Source organism: Amia ocellicauda, chromosome 6 (genome assembly GCF_036373705.1).
Source record: "Amia ocellicauda isolate fAmiCal2 chromosome 6, fAmiCal2.hap1, whole genome shotgun sequence".
NCBI classification, from domain to species: Eukaryota; Metazoa; Chordata; class Actinopteri; order Amiiformes; family Amiidae; genus Amia; species Amia ocellicauda.
The window spans coordinates 33,027,785-33,049,857 of NC_089855.1; the positions used below are offsets into that span (position 1 = coordinate 33,027,785).

A 22,073-nucleotide genomic window follows, 5' to 3' on the forward strand; every position below is an offset into this window, starting at 1 on the left:
ACTGAGCAAAAATAATTCTGTTCTGGCAATATTGCTTGTTAAATAAGCTGTTCTCCTAAACCTGCCCTAACAACTCTTAATAGGTTATAGAGCAATGATATGCAGATCAAAATGGTAATTTATTTTGTATCCTACACTCCTTATAACAAGCATTGTCAATTCTGTGTGGGTAGTAGGTAAATTCCAGACACTGGATTTCAGGTCAATAAAACCAGCAGCAGCTAAGTGAAGATAGTACAGGGTGAGTGCTACTTTCTAATGCCAAATCATCTTAAGACAGTTTAGAATTGGTCTAAAAAGCATCTTTGCAAAAAATATTAAGGGTTTGATTACAGAAATTGAACAGAGCTCTGGGAAAACCAGTAGGCCACACTGTGAATTACATATCAACAGAAGGGAAACTATATTGGTAGGTATACAGAGAACAGAAACACAGCTATCTCAGCAGAGACAAAGTTGTGGTTTTCATACACAGAAAATGTGAACGTGTCAATGGGGAAACCCTCATTTGTCAACTGTGGCATCTGTTGTGGTCCTAAACCTGCTATTAATTCTCAAAATGTACTTTTCTTGCTGACAAGTAACAGCAACAAAATTTCCACCACGGTTTCCTTTTTCTAAGTATTTTAATTTAGTGCCAGGGTTTATTTTCTAAATGTTTTTCATGCATTGTTTAATTGGGTGGGAGTAGTATGTGATTGTAAAAGGTATGGTTTAAAAGGCTGGGTAATAACACACACTGTATTTATACATTTCAAGAAATATTGATACTAATGTAGGGTGGAAATCCAGTACCTGTGTATGTGGATTAGTAAAGGTAAACTACTGAAAGACCATTAAGAGATTATACACTGGCTCCAGTACAGAATTGTACATGCATGAACATAAGCAACAGTAGAGTATGTCATAGAAATTAATAATGGCATCTCTGCTAAATTGATATTGCCGTTACATTATTAATTATATTTTTTGGCAAATGACCGCATGCAGGGCAACTTACAATTTTACAAAAGTGCAAAAATACAACCTCAATACAAATGTGCAGCAGTATAATCAATACAAAGTATATTTGAGAATTACAAAAATGTAGAGGTACAATAAATATAAAATATGAAGCATACATCCTAGTTCAAAGCATGAAGACATGACTCTGTTGGGATTCTGCTGTCTTGACTTCAGTGGGAAGTCATTCCACCATGTAGGGGCCAGGGTTGAAAAAGGAACAGGCTCTGGAGGAAATGCAGCGGAGAGTGAACAAAGAGTTTTGGATGAGCAGGAGCGGGCAGGTAGTAGTCCAGGTGGGAGAGGACCAGGGTCTAGACAAGCAGCTGAGTCGAGTAGTTGCTGAGGAATGGGTGGATTTGTCGTATCTTGCCCAGGAAGAATCATCAGGTGCCTTTCAGCATGGAGATGTGCTGGGTGTAGGATAGAGTAGGATCAAGGGTGATTCCAAGATTCTAAGCAGAAGAAGAGGGTGAGAATGTGGTTGATTCCATGGGAATTGTGATGCAGAGATCAGCAGAAGGTGAGGAGGGGAGGAAGAAGAGAATCAGGTTTAGAATGGCTGAGATTGAGGTGATGCAAGTGCATCCAGGAGGAAATAGAAGACAGAAAGGAAAGTATGTGATAGGGGATGTGTGGGTCAGAAGATCTAGGCATCATTTGCATAGATGTGGTAGGAGAAACCATGGGATGTGATGAGGGGACCCAGAGAGCATGTGTAGAGAGAGATCAAGAGGGGGCCCAGGACAGAACCTTGGGGCACACCTGTGAGGTTTGCTGTGTGGATGAAGATCTTGTCACTTGGTAGGTGTGGTCGTTGAGGAAGGAGGTGAACCAGCACTGCTTCAAACACTTACCTTCTAAAATTAAACTTAAGCATTGCTACATGGGTAAAATGATAAAAGAAATGCACATGATTTGTATAATGATGATGATGATTAAATTGTGATTCCTCTTCTATAAAACAATAACATACTAAGGTTGTTTGTGGATTCACAGTCATTTTGGGTCTTCAAAATAAGATTTCTATGTTTAAAGTTGGTCACTGACAATCATTATGGCTTGCTTGGTTTTCAAAATTTTACCACACCTGGATGGCACTGTGATTTCAAATCAGACGTACCTGGTGATTAAATCATCCTAGTCCATCAAAGTGGACTGGGCAGAAACTACTTACAATGTTTCATGAATTAAAGTGAAGTATAGAGCATCATGAATCATGTGAGGCAAGTTCCTCATTGGAGGATATTTGTGACGTTTGTTTGTCAGCACTGCTTTTACAATTCAAGAAATTAGGTCAAATTAGGTCTCTCGCAGTGGAAGAAGCAAGCAAATTAACAGACTGCCCAGGTATGGCTCTTTGTTCAAGTTATATAATGGTGAAATCTTGAACAAGTGTTATGCTTAATATCATTAGCAATCAACACCACATGAGAGGTGTTTCTTTTAAAGATAAAAGGCTTTTTTTTATTAAAATGGATTAGATCTGCAGAAAGATTCTTCCACATATGGAGCTCCCTCCATGACAGGGAAATAAAGAACAAACTATTATTTATTGATTAAATATATGTCCTGGTAATTATTTTAGCCTGCTAGAAAGAAAACAAGCAACAGATTGAAAAGTCGAAGTGAGGTTGGTAACTCTAACATTAATAGGACAGTTATTTTTAAATACAAATCAGTAAGCACATTTGCCTTGCTATCAATGTGGCCATTCTAGGAAATGTTATGTTATGAAAAGCAGCCAAAAACATTGATTCTTAACTGGATTTGTGTTCTTTATTAAGAGGTCTAACAAAATATTATGCTATTTTGCTAATTTCATAATGATAATGTAGATAGTCGTCTACACAACTAGCTGGTTTATTTACCATTCTTGAAACTTCCTGGTTGTATTCTGCCTTATTGCCAAAGGGGTTATAATGATTAGTCACGTTTCTCCCTGGCAACTTCCTTTTTCGTTTTAGCTTTTACACATATTTGTACAGCAATTTATTTCTGTAAGTTCTCGTTGATTTACATTTATGAGAATTAAATTCATTCGATATCTGCTTCCAGACATATTTGTTTGGAGAAAGGGTTATGTTTCACAAGTTATGTAAACATGTGAGGCACATCTTGATCTGCACAACGGGAAAATGAGATCATATCTTCTATCCTGGAGTTGATCTGCTCTCAAACTCAATGTATGTAGACAATATATAATCCCTTACTGTAACACCAGTGCAAAAATGCACACCGTTAAAATTAAGATTTTAATTGTATTATTATAATGATGATGATGATGATTATTGCACTAAATAGTACGTGTATTACGCCTACAGGTTCTAATTTCCACGGAATTTCTCCTAGTAGCGAAACGAAACGAAAACCTTTCTTTGCATCAGGCACTTTTGAATTAAAGGCAGGCACTTTTATTCTGTAAGCAGTGGGAGTAAGGACGTCTTTATCACTCTTCATATCGGACTGATTGGAAGTAAAAAAAAAAAACGTATGTAAGTGAACTATGAATAAGATAAATGGTCTTTACTGTATTGCGTGTATTGACGTGAATAATGTGACAATTAAGTCAGCGCAAGCAACCTAGTAATATATCTTTAGCCTATATCTATATTACATGGATTTCTTGTGCATATATAGTGATGACAGTTTTCAACTGTTCACATGGGAATATGTTTAGTCTTCCACATGCAGACGAGTTAATAAATTAGTCGGTCTTTTTTTTTGTTTTTTGCGATAAATGTCATGTCGAAAAATAAATAAATTGTGGATTGAATTTCGTAAACATGGACCAAAAGTTTTTAGGTGGATTTTTCATACGTCGATATAGATATATGTCCGGTGAGGGTAAACAGAGAAGAAATGTTAAATAAAGAAGAAACATTCGGTGATGCGTTTTTCTTTATAAATTCATGCTGAATTCCTAAAAGTGAGGGTTTTAAGAAGTTGTTGGATATTAACTGTAAGCAGTTATTGTCTCTGTACGTGGATTAGGTGTATTCTATCATTTTAAAACCTCTTTACAGGGTGTTGGTAGCCTACACTAATGTCAATAGCCTATAATAATAATAATAATAATAATAATAGTCTAATTAAAAGTCAATGTTTAACTATTTTATTGTGATTAGCTTTTATGATGATGATGATGATGCAATACTAATACCTGCCACAGAGTCATCTCCTGCCAAGGCAATTTGTTATGATGGGTTTGTCTTTCTTGAATCTTTCTCTCCCCATTCATTAATTCAGATTCGTTAGCTGATGACAAGTTGTGTCGTTCTGGGGCTAACAGAGTACGCAACGTGTCTGACGAGCCCCAGCATCACCACTGAGAACCACAGCTTCACACCTCCATATCTCCGACGAGATGCGGTTGGTGGTGCATCTCCTACTCTGCTACTCAGGCAACTTGATGTAGCTGCTCACCATCCTCTCCCATATGGCAGAGCACACTGCATATACACAACAGTGAATGGTGGCCTTGCGCACTGTGCACAACTGGCCAACATTTACAGCGCAATGGCTTTGTGCTTTCTGGATTGAAACTGGAGAACGGTGGCTTGGTATTCTCGGAACAAACTTTGGAAGGTTGGCTTGGCCATTCGGAAATGTTCATTGCCTGCGATCATATGGTGAAAGTACTTCCTGAAACATCAAAAGTATGGCAACTTTTTTGTGGGCCTTGGGCTAGCTGGCCAGCCATCAGGAGTAGCTGCAGGTTGAAGTGTGTCAACAATAGTTATAGTTTTCAATTATAATAAAAACAAACTATAATTTTCAGTTTTTCAGTTTCAATTGAATGTGTTGTAAAACTCTTTACAGCTCTTGAACTTTATTTTATTTTAGAAAAAATTATTTAAAAGTGAGCCATGCTTCTACTTTTGAAGGTTTTCTAATTCCTTTTTAATTTTTTTATTTCAAGGCAATAATCAGGGAAGACAAAGACAATGTTCCTGTTCTTGATCATATTAATCTTTAAAGGTAACAGTCCTCATTTACACCTCGCTGATTGTTAGATGGCTATATGCGTGATTGTAAGGAAGACTTTGATTTAATTGTGGTTGAGGTGATAACCCAGAATCATAGTATTTTTAACTACAAATCATGACCTGATTCCATGATACAAATCTGTAACTCTTTGAATTAGGGTTCACCAATTACTTAACACAGAATATATATACAGTTAATAGTGCCTGAATTTTCTGATAGAAAATGGCCACTGTGAATTAGTAAGTGTATGTTATTAACATAAGGCCCATTGTTCTCACATTGTGTAAGTTAATTATTAAGTGTGTATTGTATATTTAACAATAATTTGTCTACATTCATTTAAAGAGTTCTCATAAAATCTCTTCTAAAGCTCTTCAGTAATACTGGTTGGACTGTTTCTTGAGATTTGCAAAGGAATGGAATTGAAGCACTTTGTTGTGTTATTTCTTGAAAGAAAAATACCAGAAATATTTCCCTTTTTGTCTTGTTCTCCAAATTGTTTTCTGTTTTGGGACAGAATGCTCTTGCCAATGCCCTGCCAACCACAACAAGAAGGTGTTTGCTCATGCAGGGGAGCTAGTACTTCTGAGCTGTAGATCCCATGTGAGTCTGCTGAGTAATGAGACACTCGTCTGGAGTGTGAACTCAACACTGGGCTTCAGGGAGCTGACAGAGAGCCAAAACGTGATGTTTGAGGGAAGAAATCTCATACTGCTCGGTGTCACATTATATGATACTGGACTTTACCAGTGCAGCCTTCGGTATGTAGCTGCTCTGTGTTTGAGATGTAGGTGCAGTAGTAGATACTCGCAAGGAGTATGCTCAGAAGAACCCATTAGGACCTTGGTTTTAAGATGGAAGTCCACTTTTACTCTATACCAGGGGTTTTCAAACTGGTCTTGGAGTACCCCCTGCCCTGCTGGTTGTTGTTCCAACCTAGGTCTTAATTACTTAATTAAATTGTATATTGATTTGTTAGGGCAATTAAGGATTAAATAAAGCAATTAAGACCTTAGGGCAGGGCAGGGGGTACTCCAGGACCAGTTTGAAAACCACTGCTCTATACTGATCTTCCACTTTTACTACAGTCCATTTAGCTTTATCATCCCACAGTGAACATGCCACTGAAACATGATTAATGAACTTTCAGAGTTACCTCTTCTGTTCAAAATGTAATTCATTCAACTGAACTAAAGAGATGACAAAAATTAAACAGACTATTCAAAATTGCAAAATTCCAAGAGCAATTATATATTATAATATAGTGATAGATAGATATTTAATATTTAAGTTTATACTGCTGTGTTTTTACAGTTTCTCCAACAATGTGCATCAGACATTTTATGTGTTTTGTTATTATGATTAAAATATAACTGGTGCTTACACTTTATTCTACAGGAATGATACCAGTATCGTGCTTTTGGATCAAGTGAATTTAACAGTGTACAAAGGAGACTGCTACACAGAAAAATATATCCGGAGAGTAGATGAATATGTTGGAAAATCTGTTACTCCGTGTCGTTCAATGAAGGATTGCATTCCATTCTCTACACCAACAATTACCTGGGTGAAGGTACAGTATTGTAACTGACACTTTTTCAAATACCTTATGAAAGGTGATCTTTTGGGGCAGTGTAGAACTGTAATTTGTCATTCTTTCTTAATGTTTCAGAACTGTTTTGCAGTGTATATAAAACCTAAGCCAATATTATGAAGATCACATCCATTTAAAGCACATGATTTCAGTGATCCTGAAAGTAAATATACAATTAGAAGGAAAAGATAACCCTTGTGCTATCGAAGAAGGACCTGCATATAAAACTATATCTATATTTTTTTTCAAATATATAAATTGTAAGCATTTATTCATATTCAAACTCCAGGCATTCCATGTTTTAGCTGCACCACCTGAAAGGCATTAATATTGTCATATAAGGTTGTCCTGCTTAGGAAAAATCTGAATAAATGAGTGGAGGAACATAGCAAATGCAGATGCCTCCAAACAGGTGTACTGCATAATACAATTAAGCAATTAACATCCTATCATGCTCTGTGGCATGTATAAAAATGCTGAGCAGGCCCAGTTGACCTCACTTTTGGATCAAGATGGCAAGAGCAGAGGATCTAAGTGACTTTGAAAGAGGGGTCATTATTGGGGCATAAATAGCAGGAGCTTCAGTCACAAAGACTGCTCAACCGGCTAGTGTTCTTGACAAGTGGTCGAGTGCATGTGTGGCGACACCAAGAGAACGGTACAGGCCTGACTGCTTGACCTCTACAGTGAGGGGGTTCGGAGGCTCTGTTATGCTGTGGGGGGCATTTTCCTGGCATGCTTTGGGTCCACTTGTCCCTTTAGAGGGAATGGTCACCGCAAATCATTACAAAGTTATTCTGAGTGATCACCTTTATCCTATGGTGAAACATTTCTATCCTGATGGGAGTGGTCTCTTCCAGGATGACAATGCCCCATCCACAGGGCACGAGGGGTCACTGAATGGTTTGATGAGTATGAAAATGATGTGAATCATATGCTATGGCCTTCACAGTCCCCAGATCTCAACCCAGTTAAACACCTATGGCAGATTTTGGACCGACATGTTAGACAGCGCTTTCCACCACCATCATCAAAACCCCAAATGAGGGAATATCTTTTGGAAGAATGGTATTCATCCCTCCAGTAGAGTCCAGAGACTCATAGAATCTGTGCCAAGAGCATTGAAGCTGTTCTGGTGGCTCGTGGTGCCCAAGACCTTACTGAGACACTTTATGTTGGTTTTTCCATTAATTTGTCATCCGTCTGTATCTGAAGGAGACATTTGTAAATATCTCACAGTATTTATGTAATAAATATTGATCTCATGAATATTTATCTAATTTATCTCAATATTACTGCATTTCAGTGAGATGTACATGTGAACACATTGCAGTGTTTAAAATATTTATTTCTTGCTTTTCTTTTTCTTTTCAAAACACCATATAGTTATTGTGGAGTAATTCTTCTTTTTGCTTGTGGGATACTATAATTATTTTGTTACTCTCTCTACAGGACTGTAATCAACATAAGGAAGAGTCTGAAAACGTACACATTGACAGTCTTGCAAAAAGCGATGCTGGGAAATATACTTGCATATACACTTATGAATTTGGGGGGAAACAATACAATTTGTCTGAAACAACATATCTTGTTGTAAATGGTAATGTTGCATAGTTGTTATTCTGAGATTGTTCTGAGATCTGTTTTGGTAATATTATATGTATTATGGTTACTTAGAATGCATTTGGTTTGCCACACTGCAGCAACTCCTGAGGCGACGTGGTGTCATAGATTGCAGTGCAAAATATTCTGGATATCTTTGTCAACATGGGATGCATTAGGAGGATTAGTTAATTAACAAGTGCACAGACAAAATTATAAGGGTAGAAGGGAAAAATAAATATGATTACATCTACATCTAAATAATAACTAGTCTTTGATTAGTTGGTATTGCCACTTCACTGATCAACACAATATGAATCCCCTTCAGGTACCTCACATATTTGTAAGGATTTTTCAGGCTCAGAAACAGACTCAAAAATACAATTTTCCCATTTATTGGAAACACAAAATAAATATACAATACTTGCAAGTTCTACATAGATCTCTGATAGAAATCCTTTAATACATTACTTCTACACATAGAAACAAACACACATCTTATTTGCAAGCAAGTCTCTGGCCTCAATTATCTTTAATCTTTCAACAGTTATAACTAACCTATCTTTATATATTTATCTATGGAGCTGTTTAGTACAGCCTTACCACAGCCTTAATACCTCACCAAATGTCTATGCTCTTTATGATCATAGACAACCATGGTCTTCACAGATCAAAGAGATAATTATTTAAATAATTCCTTACAAAGCATTTGAAACACAAAATACATGTTATATTCAATTAATAATGTTCCTTACATATTCAATGCAAGTAAACCAAAAGCCTATTTGTCTATTTTAGAGAATGAGGTGACTCTGGAACCAAAGATTCTTTCCCCTACATACAATGAAATATTGGAAGTCGAACTAGGTAAGTGCCTAAAAATAATTGAATCCAAAACCTTTATTCATTGAAATTCATAAATCAAATTTTGGGAGTAGACAACTCTGCACTCTCACTTTCGCTCAATAGAGTATAACAATTGCATGAAAATGAAGCTATGTTTGTTTATTGAACACTGTTAAGATGGGGTGTGTAAACTTGACCTGAAAAAAAATACTTGCTGTTTAGGGAAAAGGAGAGTGATAGTCTGCACAGCAGAGTTCTATGCAGCATCAGATTTACTTGATCTTTACTGGTTAAACGGATCAAATTTTTTCAATAAAGATGAGCGTGTCTCTTTGAATGATTCAAGGTAAGCATTTTTTTTTTTTTTTTGGTAAATGATCAGAGAATATACAAACATGTAAATAATGTACACATGATCAAAGCTTTTATAGACTTTTGTTGAAAATGCCTGTAAGTAGAACATATTTTTTTCCTTTTTTTTATGCAATCCAAACTTAAAAAAAAAAATGTTTTCCTCAGATATGTAAACATGTATAGTATGAATTTCCTGACAGCAGCACATTCAATATTCACTAAAGTTGCCTTGTGTTATACTTTCTTCATTAAAATAAGCCTTTTTAATTCGTTTAGGCATATTTTCAAAGTGCTTTACAAGGTCATCTTATATACAGCTCTGGAAAAAAATAAGAGACCACTGCAAAATTATCAGTTTCTCTGGTTTTAGTATTTATAGGTATGTGTTTGGGTAAAATGTTTTTTTTTTTTTTAATTTAATTTTTTTGTTTATTCTATAAACTACTGACAGCATTTCTCCCACATTCCAAATAAAAATATTGTAATTTAGAGCATTTATGTGCAGAGAATGACAACTGGTCAAAATAACAATAAAGATGCAGTGTTGTCAGACCTCGAATAATGCAAAGAAAATAAGTTCATATTCATTTTTAAAGGACACAATACTAATGTTTTAATTTAGGAAGAGTTCAGAAATCAATATTTGGTGGAATAACCCTGATTTTCTATCACGGCTTTCATGTGTCTTGGCATGCTCTCCATCAGTCTCTCCACATTGATGTTGGGTGACTTTATGCCACTCCTGGGGCAAAAATTCAAGCAGTTTGGCTCTGTTTGATGGCTTGTAACCATCCATCTTCCTCTTGATCACATTCCAGAGGTTTTCAATGGGGTTCAGGTCTGGAGGTTGGGCTGGCCATGACAGGGTCTTGATCTGGTGGTCCTCCATCTAAACCTTGATTGACCTGGCTGTGTGGCATGGAGCATCGTCCTGTTGGAAAAAGAAATCCTCAGAGTTGGGGAACATTGTCAGAACAGAAGGAAGCAAATTTTCTTCCAGCACAACCTTGTACATGGCTTGATTCATGCGTCCTTCACAAAGACATCTGCCCGATTCCAGCCTTGCTGAAGCACCCCCAGATCATCACCGATCCTCCACCAAATTTCACAGTGGGTGCAAGACACTGTGACTTGTAGGCCTCTCCAGGTCTCCGTCTAGCCATTAGACGACCAGGTATTGGGCAAAGCTGAAAATTTGACTAATCAGAGAAGATGATTTTACTCCAGTCCTCTACAGTCCAATCCTTATGGGCTTTTGCAAACCTCAGCCTTGCTCTTCTTTGCTTCTCATTGATGAAGGGCTTTGTTCTAGCTTTGCACGACTTCAGCCCTGCCCCTAGGAGCCTGTTTTGAAGCGTCCTCGCCGTGCACTTCACCCCAGCTGCCGTTTGCCTTTCTTTTTATTGGTCACTAGATGTCATTGTATGGTTGTTCAGTGACATTCGAATGAGTTGGCGGTCATCCCGGTCAGTGGAGAGTCGTTTTCACCCTCTGCCGGTCTGTAGCTTTGTTGTCCCCAATGTCTGCAGCTTGACCTTGTTCTTATGAACCGCTGTCTTTGAAATTTTAAGAATGGAAGCAACCCGATGCTCACTGTATACCTCTTCCAGTAAAGCCAGAATTGAACACTTTTCCTCACTCAAAACTTTCCTTTTCAACTCTTTTGGCATAGTCAATATTATTTTTTGATTCCAGTTACTTTTGAGGTACTACTAGCACTGTTTTTGCCATCCAGCTGGTCCTTTGCAAGAGGATAGTGATGACCACAGCAGTGGTTTTAATACTTTTCCTCGTTAAATAAGATTTGGTTCAGGTGATTACCTAACCAGTATCTCATTCAGTAGAATGAGGTATGCCTGTACTGGAATTCAACAGACACTGGAATGGAATGGCTACCATGCATGTTGAAAAATTGCAGTGGTCTCTTTTTTCCAGAGCTGTATAAAGTATATTCTTGTTTGTGTGTAAACAAACCTTCAAACTTTTGCCTTCTTAATTGTGATGTATACTCGTAGATCATTATATTCTACAGTTGATTGGAAAAATACAAATAATCAGCCTACGTGTCAAGCTTTAAACAAGTTAGCCTAATCTAGTTTTAGGTACAATTAGGTAATTGGATGTCTACTCTAGGTAATTATGCTTTTGCTGTATTTTACCCTAATATGAACAACCCCCAAATCAAATCATGCACTGTAGTTTGCGCTTGCTTTAAGTTAATTTAACCCTAAATTAGGCTGAAGTTCCATGTTGTGTATTATTGCTCGTACTGTATTATGTTTATTGAAACACTTCTGTAAACTGTATGTCTCTCTAGGGAAGGTCGTCTGCTAATACTGAATCCTATGCGCCTAATCTTGTTTTTTTTTTTTAATGGTGGAATAGTTCGAATAGAAAATAGGTAACATAGCTTACAAATTATTTGCCTGCAAAACTGAAAAATATGTTTTTTTTTTTTTTAAGTTTTAATTTCAAACAAAATGTATTGAATGTTCCTGCATGCAGGATCAAAAGACTCATTCAATGACACTTAGGCCTATAAATATTTTTCCACAATATCCTAATGCATTTGTGTTTTGGCCTAAATTGACTACATGTGAATATGTGAAATCTTCTGTTATTCTACTTGCAAAACATAGACATATGCAGAATAATAATTAAAACAACATAATATGTACATGTATTTTTTTGTTTTAAACCAAGATCATGTGAATAAATATGGAATACATTTCTGAATTAAGTTATTACAGTGTTTTTCTTTTGTATTTGAAAACATGTAATAAAACAGTACTTACTGTTCCCTTCCTACAATATTCTGGTTGCAGTTATCAATCTAATGGGAAACAATTCATTCAGTCAACCATAATATACCAGTATGTTACTGAAGAGGACCTAAAGACCAAACACATCTGCAAACTGGATTCTGAATTTAGAAATACAAATGTATCTATAACCTTAAAAGTTAAAGGTAAGATTTTAATCCACTATTGTTCATTTTAATCATATCAGTGTCTGCAACAAAGAGATCTGAAGTGGGTATAACAAATACACATATCATTGTTTTTTAAAACTTTGGTAACTCTTGAATTACAGAGTACATCAGGGTATAACATCAAAGATTGGTTATAATAAGGTTTTTACATTAATTACATTATTAATTGAGAGGATCTTGGCCTGTGATCATAGAACCCAGTCTTGACATGGGCTGGGACTAATACCTCAGTGGGTCATACTTTTGATTTAATCACAATCATAGTCTTATGAAATGTATAGTCGTCTTGTCTCATCCCCTGCCAATTTGTTTTTCCAGAGATGCCTCATGTGAAGCCCATTTTTCTGTGGTCTGTGATATTGGGCATTTTTGCAGGGACCGTTCTCATTGTTGTTGTGGTTTACGTAAAGCTAAAGATCAACATCATCCTATTATACAGAGATCTTACTGGCAAAGATGACACTGTTGGCGGTAAGACAATGCAACTTTATTTAATTTGCTTAACCAGTGTAAGTGTCCTCCACAAATTATCCCAATTCCAATCCCTCCATGTTGTTAACATGCATTGTTACGGTTTACTGATTTCTGGTATTGTGGTCAGACACTGGATTCAAACCACTTTCTCAGGCATGTGTCCAAGTGCTTGATCCACAAGATCCAGTCATCCAGCCATGAATTGGTCTGTTAACCTAATTAATTTAACATGTAATAGTTCTCCGAAGGCTTGGGATTCTTTCAGAGGCAGTGGCAAATTGAATCAAAAGAATCATAATTGACTGCACAAAACCTTTAAACAGTGCTAAGAAGGTTAATTAACTAGGTTCAGGAGTGGAGACAGGAGGTGGGCACTGGCCCCTGCTGAAATCTGATTTGCCCCCAGAGTGCCCTCCCCTGGTGTCACTCAAATATTTTATTTCAATCAATTGACCGTTTCCCAAGTCCGTATTCTGGACAATGGGGTAAGTTAGTTTCTTTTAACAAAGATCTTTTTGTGTGTATACCGCCCTGCAAGAATCCATGAATTTAACACACCCATGTTGCTGTTGTTCCACTCTGCTCTCCAGTCTGCATGTGCACAGCCACAGCCAGACTACATAATATATTCAAGACAAGAAGACAGTTTATGATAAGTTGATCAATTTTAAATACAATTGCTCTGCTAAATTTTATTTCTGCTAAGACATTGACGATTTGAAGAATGGTGACAGCTAAGCTACAGTAGTTTAGGACTACCATACATCTGTTTTTTCTCTTTTTCGGTTCTTTAATCTCTGTCCAGCTGGATTTTATAAATATTTTTAAATGGCTGGGATTTGCCTTGCTTGTCCCTTTCAAACACTGAACTACAATTCCTGGTGTACGTGTTTAACCCTTCTGCTCCTGCAGCGCTAGAATTTAATTACTTATTTAATTACTGACATCAACAACCAATCAGGAAGGTTTTTTTTTCAGTGGGGTGTTAACAATTGACAACAGAAAAAAAGTTACATAGTTTGAGACATGGAGTGTGTGAATGAGAAGGTAGATTTTGACATGGCAGCAACAATATGTGATTGCGGAGGGCAATTTTTTAAAGAAAATTAACAGGATGTTTTAGACATTTTCTTTGAAGAAACGGCGACAGCAGTGACAGGTGTGGGGACAGACTCAACCTCAAAGAAATCATGTTTAGTTGTTACTGTTTATTCATAGTTTTATATTTGTGCTATTTTACAAGTGTTAATGTGTATTTTATATAATCATGTTTTGTTTTTGCAATGTTAATAGTTTTATATATATTCATTTATTAACAAAAAACAATCATGCAAATAATTTGTTTGAAAAATCATACTAATAGTTTGTTATTTATTGTTTTTGTTATTAATATAAGTTATAAAAAATTTTTTTTCTTGGTAAAGCATTTTTGCACTTTGCACAACCCAACTTTTGAAAGTTCAGATGTAGTAACCCTATACTATAAACGTTTGACTTAACTAATTATAAATGGGGAAGTACATTTAGATAACATGTTAAAAGGGGGATAATTAATGTACAGTGTTAAAAATGCATTCCAATGATTTATTTTGGGATGTGTCCCCATTCTGTCCAATCAGGCATTTTCTTTCTTTCTATTTGCATATTAAGGAGACCCTATTTTTTCCACTAATATAATTGATAATCTTTCCCCCACCACCATTGACAAAATCATAGAATAGCCCTTCACTGAAGCCTCCATTTGGAATGAAGACTCAAAGACAATGCAGAACCTCCAGGATCAGACATCTCTGGTCTAGGGAAAATGACATAACAGCAACAGACAAATTTTGCATACACACTAATGAGTCCTGTTCCACTCTCACCCCTCAGCTACACAACACTCTCAACATCTCAACAGCATTAAACATGCTTAAACATCCAATACACATCCCAACTAACACCCAGTTCCTTATGATATTACACCACAGTCCATTTGGAAAGTAATTTGGCACTTTTCAGTGGTCTGTATTATGGTTCTCTTTAAATACTCTCCATACTCTACCATTCATTTTAATGTTGTTTTCTTATATGGTATACTATAGTCAAGTATCAGGCACACTTCCATGAGCACAAACACTATGCCAAATACCTTCACTTACTTCTGAATCCCCAAGTGACTGAATTTGAGGTGACTGTTTTGCATCGATTTATATTGTGGAGGGCATATTTAAACCATCTATACATGTAATGTACTTGTCACTTTGAGAGACTTTCAAGACTTGCCCTTCCTGTAAGTTCTGAAAGTGTCATGGGACATGATCTTAGGAGTCAAAAATGAAGATGCAACAGAGGTTTAGATTAGAATATCTTTCTTCATCTTAAATAATGATAATAATATGGATAAGTAATAATTATAAGAATGAGAAGAATAGAGGGTGTTTTCCCAAAGGGCTGTATGATGAGAATGGTTGTATCTGTGCTTGGGGTCATAAGGTCAAATGTGATGATGTTTTCGGTACTTTCTGGAAGAATGGGCACTTTTGTCTTTATGATTCTGTCTGGATGCATCACTGCCCCTCAGTAATGTGATTGTGAGAAGGCTATAGGCATGAGGCTGGCTCTCATTAGGTGAGAGGCAGGGTGTAAAATGATGGACCAACATTGCATGTAAGTATGAAATCAGCATCTCTCTGTTATCCCCACCAAAGTAACCTATATTCCTCTTTCAGATGGAAAGGTATACGATGCCTATGTCATATATTATAAGACCAGCAGTACAACGCAAATTGATAATGAAGAAAGGGAGATCATACTAAACACGCTGGAGAGCCACTACGGTTATCAACTTTGTCTTTTTGACCGTGATGTTCTTCCAGGAGGAGGTGAGGCCATTTGTGGTTTAGCTTTTCATGTAAAGTGATTGCAGATATGGAGCATATATATATATATATATATACAGTGGGGGAAAAAAGTATTTGATCCCCTGCCGATTTTGTACGTTTGCCCACTGACAAAGAAATGATCAGTCTATAATTTTAATGGTAGGTGTATTTTAACAGTGTGAGACAGAATAACAACAACAAAATCCAGAAAAATGCATTTCAGAAGTTATAAATTGATTTGCATGTTAATGAGGGAAATAAGTATTTGACCCCTTCGACTTAGTACTTGGTGGCAAAACCCTTGTTGGCAATCACAGAGGTCAGACGTTTCTTGTAGTTGGCCACCAGGTTTGCACACATCTCAGGAGGGATTTGTCCCACTCCTCTTTGCAGATCCTCTCCAAGTCATTAAGATTTCAAGGCTGACGTTTGGCAATTCAAACCTTCAGCTCCCTCCACAGATTTTCTATGGGATTAAGGTCTGGAGACTGGCTAGGCCACTCCAGGACCTTAATGTGCTTCTTCTTGAGCCACTCCTTTGTTGCCTTGGCTGTGACTTTTGGGTCATTGTCATGCTGGAATACCCATCCACGACCCATTTTCAATGCCCTGGCTGAGGGAAGGAGGTTCTCACCCAAGATTTGACGGTACATGGCCCCGTCCATCGTCCCTTTGATGCGGTGCAGTTGTCCTGTCCCCTTAGCAGAAAAACACCCCCAAAGCATAATGTTTCCACCTCCATGTTTGATGGTGGGGATGGTGTTCTTGGGGTCATTCCTTTTCCTCCAAACACGGCTAGTTGAGTTGATGCCAAAGAGCTTGATTTTGGTCTCATCTGACCACAACACTTTCACCCAGTTCTCCTCTGAATCATTCAGATGTTCACTGGCAAACTTCAGACGGGCCTGTACATGTGCTTTCTTGAGCAGGGGGACCTTGCGGGCGCTGCAGGATTTCAGTCCTTCACGGCGTAGTGTGTTACCAATTGTTTTCTTGGTGACTATGGTCCCAGCTGCCTTGAGATCATTAACAAGATCCTCCCATGTAGTTCTGGGCTGATTCCTCACCGTTCTCATGATCATTGAAACTCCACGAGGTGAGATGTTGCATGGAGCCCCAGACCGAGGGAGACTGACAGTTACTTTGTGTTTCTTCCATTTGCGAATAATTGCACCAACTGTTGTCACCTTCTCACCAAGCTGCTTGGCGATGGTCTTGTAGCCCATTCCAGCCTTGTGTAGGTTTACAATCTTGTCCCTGACATCCTTGGACAGCTCTTTGGTCTTGGCCATGGTGGAGAGTTTGGAATCTGATTGATTGATTGCTTCTGTGGACAGGTGTCTTTTATACAGGTAACGAGCTGAGATTAGGAGCACTCCCTTTAAGAGAGTGCTCCTAATCTCAGTTTGTTACCTGTATAAAAGACACCTGGGAGCCAGAAATCTTGCTGATTGATAGGGGATCAAATACTTATTTCCCTCATTAACATGCAAATCAATTTATAACTTTTTTGAAATGCGTTTTTCTGGATTTTTTTGTTGTTATTCTGTCTCTCACTGTTAAAATACACCTACCATTAAAATTATAGACTGATCGTTTCTTTGTCAGTGGGCAAACGTACAAAATCAGCAGGAGATCAAATACTTTTTTCCCTCACTGTATATTCCTGTGGTTCAAATACACAAACCTGTTTCCAATACACCATTTCCTGATAAACTCATACTTCTTAGAAAGGAAGAGGTAAAAACGTACCCACAATGTATACTGATCACCTGAAAATGATGGACGGAAACATTATTCAAATGATTTTATGAAAATGAAAATTAAAAATTAATATGAACAGCCAATCATTCAAAAACATTATAAGACCTTCAAGCTTCTCTCTCCAGTAGTCTTCTCAATCCCTCCAAATCCACCCAAATATGCATTTGTAGAACATTAACTGACTTTTTGACAACAAATATGTTTTTAGTAGCTCCCACCAAAACTATCACTGTTTCATTGTTGGTATTATTATTGTACATTTGAGTTTATAAATAAATATAATTTACCTTCTTAGAAAACTGGAAATTTGTATACTTTCTAGTATCACAAAATCTATATTTAGTATCCCATATTGATTTTAGTCTTAATTTAGTTTTAATCCATCCAGAATCTCACCTACCTTGTTTTTGTCTGATTTCAAGCGTTTGCCGACACAGTGCTGGAGTACATTGACAAGAGCAGGCGACTGATAATGATACCCAGTACAGACTGCAGGGACGAGAGTCAGTATGAGCTTGTAACAGGTCTGCATAACGCTCTGGTGGACAGGAAAATACAAATCGTCTTTATTGAATATGACTCGGCCACGGATATGGACTTGCTGCAGGAGTCACTCAGGCTTCTTGTAAAGTCAAACAAGATAGTCAAGTGGAAGGGCAGCAAATCCATAGACTATCACTCACCTTTCTGGAAGAAACTCCGCTACATGATGCCAGCAAAGAAACTGCTATCTAGCTCAGAGGAGGAATTAATGCTCTCAGTGCAGCAAAAAAGCATTGCATAAACCACTTGGAAGGCTTTCTCTTATTTGTCCAAGTGAAAGCTTTCAGCAGTATTGCTTAATAGACACTTCATCAAGTTCTGTAAATGTGAAAAATTTGGAAGGAACAGGAGTCAACGCAGCAAATAAATGAATGCAGCAAACAAAATCTCAATAGGATGCTAACTGCACCTGATTTATTCCCATAGTCCATGTTTGTTGCTGTAAGAACCGTCCTCTTTAAAAAGGCCTGTAGTGCATCTTGAATGGTGTTCACTGTCAATTTAGTTAAAAGTCAAGACTAAAACCCGGATTAATTAATCCAGCAGAATGCAGAATAAATACACAGTAACCTGAATTATTGGAAATGATTTGTGTGATCCTTGCTACCAGACATATATAACTTTTATGCCTGTTTTTTTGCTTGAGTATAATTATCCCTATGTTGATATTGCCCATTTAATATGGCACAATTTAACTGAGCCAAAGGGTTAAGATATACAGTGTTTGTCTTATTTATGTAATTTACTGGATGATATTTATTGTAATACTTTTGTAATAATAGTCTTTTTGTGTCTATCAATTGTATCTGTGGCCTTGTAAATATATTTTAAAATATATAGTCAAATGTTTTGTATTGGACGGTTTCAATTAGTATATTTTTATTTTTGCTTTTGAAGAGACAGGTTTGGAGCCTGAATTTTTAATACACTGTGAAATTTTACCAGTAACATGGATCTAGTTTACCTCTTGTAAATCGTAACCAATGATTACACTATGTAACACAAGTCAGAAAAAAACACCATATGAATCCAAATTAATATGTATTTATACTAAAGTAATACAAAAAGAATTACAAAAGATTTAGAAGTGAGCAGTTTTTTTAGATTTACGATTATACTGTAAATTTACTGTAGGTTATATTAGTGTTCCATGCAGGGGAAATGCAGTTAGCACCTTTCTCTCTTTACGTAAATATACAAATACTAAACTACGGATAGGTAGTTCATTTTGGAGATTCAGCACAATTTTATTTTATTTTTTTACTTTGATTAGAATAATCCTTTGAGACAGAGACAATTTGGAAATATCATGTTAATAGTGACTTGTGCTTCTGACATATTCATTCCTCCACCTCGGATCTTAATTACTTAATTAAACCACTGTTATGATAAGAAGTCCAATCACCTCTTTATTCCAGGTCTTAAACAGTTGCTAAGTACCATTTGAAAAGTACCAATAAGATCTGCAATAATCTGGCCCTTGAGGAATGGAAATGGCCAACCTGATACCTTAGGTAGAGTAAAGTCAGCTTTCACTATGTAAAATGGCCCAGGAAATGGCAGTGAAGAATCAGAACATGACTTATTAGGAAAACAGTAGGACTTTATAATGAGGGTGTTTATTTAATGTTCCTTACTATACAGTGCTGTACACTTTTATGATAAACAATGAGATATTACAGTATTTCACAGATATTATTAGAAATAGTATACACAGTAGTAGTAGTAGTAGTAGTAGTATAAGTAGTAAACACATCTATTAGTAATATTATAAAAACTATGGGCACATGAGGACATTTAAACTAATATTTTTTGAAACTGTGATAGCTGTCCTTGTAGGTTGAATACTAGTGTAATATTCCTGCTGGGAATCAAAGCTGTGTAAAATTCGTATTCAGAGCCAGGCAAGTTTGCTAATTGTGGTGAAACTAAAAGTGATATTTTCCTCAACTGGAAAAAGCATTTTGGACCCACTTTAGGGTTTACTTGACTCCGAATGTGTGAATAAAAAATAGTCCTCAAAAGCAGATGTCTTTTTTTACACATTAATTGTATTTAGTGACTGAAGCTGCAGCATCTATCAGTTCTGTCCCCCAAGAGGGTCACTTCTTGCAGGCAATGGTGTGAGGCCTGACTGAAGAGTATCAAAGCATCTTGGGGAATAATTATTTATATATATATATATATATATATATATATATATATATATATATTCACTCGTCTGAAAGTTTGGTAAGAGTGAATTTAATTTACAAAAAAATATGTTGTATATTACCAACTGCAGATGTGAAATTATTGAATTATTGCAGTAACTGAGAAATCATAAAGGCTTTTCTGTGATTCCTGTGACTGTCTGTTGTTTCCTTTGTGACTCCAGCCATAAGGTCTTGCTTCTACTTGATCATGTTACTTTCAGTCTTATGAACAGGGTAAACACTTATCAAGAACTTGTAATGATTTTGCCAGATGACTGGAAGTGAGAAACGGGCTGCAATATTTGTTCTAACTCAGATTTTCTTATATACAGACAATAATCTCTTTCACACTACAAAGTCTCTAACTAATAGCATGATAGCCTAATATATTGTCCATCTTCTGAAACATTGTTCTGTAATCTGCTGGTGGTTCAGCAAATGTGAATCCAGACAATTGATGGGGGAATACAGCAATCATTTCCTTATCCTTACATTTTCCCTGAACTGTCGATCTATTTTGTTAACCCCCAAAAAAGTAACAAATAGATAAATAAAAGGTGAAAGAACATTATGCAAGGAGCTGAAAATGACTATCGTTGCTTCCTAACAAAACAAAAAATCTTGGCAATAAAGACCTAGAATTGTGTAGGAAATCACAATTTCTCAACCCAGCATCCTCTTATGTTATAAAGCCTGAAACACATTTTGCACTGTTCCTTACAGTTAGGCCTTCTAATAATACTACTAGTAATAATACTCAAAATAATCGCTAGATATACCAACAGTGACTGTTGTATAGGAAAATCTGGGTTAAAAAAGTTTGTCTCTTGCATTAACACAATCCTATTGCACAATCCAGGGCTTTTGTTATGGATGAAGTTAGGCAGATTAGCCAGCTGGTTGGATGAGGTAATAGTGTCAGAAACTACTAGGAAACAACAGACTAGAAAGCAGTTTGTACTAGATATAAATTGTACTAGATACTTTAAAAAACTAAATAATTGCCCTAATTCCTCTTTGGGTTTCCATGGCTACCTGTCCATTTGATGTCAATGATGGGGAAATGTTAGGTTTCATATGCAATAGCTATTCATAGAGTTCAAAGTCTAAGGTTTGGCAGAAAATAGAAGCCCAGTTAATATATGGTCCATGTAGAGACATTAGGTTCACGGTGGCCTACAAGTCCAAATGAATTGCAATTAAGCTTTTGAAACCACCAAAGTATTGATATGTAAATGTCTGTCACTGGCTGTTTAATCATTTGTTACTGCTTTTACCCAAATGTTTTTTTCAAATGTCATTAGTGGGCTGGATTGTTGTCAGCAGTGAATCACATTTAAACAGATTTGTAAATCAATTTCAATTGATAATAAAATAATATCTAGTGAAACTGTCTAGGTGTTGCATATCACCGTCTGTGAAAACCCATGGACACATAGGACTATGGAAATCTCCTGCCATGTATGTTGTTTCAGCTGGGATACTGTGGACATTTCAGCTTCGTTTCAAGTCACCTGAAGCTCTAAGCACACCCTATGAAACATGTTAATATTTTAACGTCAAGTACGGTATGCAAGGTGAAAATGGGCATTTATTTCCATTTTCAAGTGTAAATGAAATCTACACTAAACTTATGTGTGGTCATTTTTCTGTTCCCAAAACCAATTATTTCAAACATTTCTCCTCACACGAATGCAAATTATCACTTCCCAAGAAGACAATTGAACATGGAAACTCCACCATTGACATGGATTAAACTATTTTTCTAAAACATTTTCAAACACCCTTAAGTTTATAGAATCGCCAATTGTGCTAATGCTTCTCCGTTCATCACCTAGACCATGCTAGGCAAA

The 22,073-nt window shown here is 36.6% G+C and overlaps 1 protein-coding gene across 2 annotated transcripts; it reads left to right on the forward strand.

The window, feature by feature from the left end:
• Positions 1 to 2,931: 2,931 nt before the first annotated feature.
• On the forward strand, positions 2,932 to 21,610 carry LOC136751388 (interleukin-18 receptor 1). 2 transcript variants are annotated; one of them, XM_066706967.1, is made up of 12 exons: positions 2,932 to 3,188; positions 4,252 to 4,661; positions 4,925 to 4,983; positions 5,510 to 5,753; positions 6,391 to 6,565; positions 8,039 to 8,186; positions 8,987 to 9,055; positions 9,257 to 9,380; positions 12,214 to 12,356; positions 12,699 to 12,851; positions 15,566 to 15,718; positions 17,905 to 21,610. In XM_066706967.1, the coding sequence occupies exons 3-12, from the start codon at positions 4,950 to 4,952 to the stop codon at positions 18,264 to 18,266; spliced, it is 1,605 nt and encodes a 534-aa protein (XP_066563064.1). In that variant the 5' UTR covers positions 2,932 to 3,188; positions 4,252 to 4,661; positions 4,925 to 4,949; the 3' UTR covers positions 18,267 to 21,610. The 2 variants fall into 2 exon arrangements, with proteins under 2 accessions (XP_066563064.1, XP_066563065.1); XM_066706968.1 differs by lacking the exons at positions 2,932 to 3,188; positions 4,252 to 4,661 and having other exon boundaries at positions 4,965 to 4,983; positions 5,510 to 5,595.
• The last annotated feature ends 463 nt before the right edge of the window (positions 21,611 to 22,073 follow it).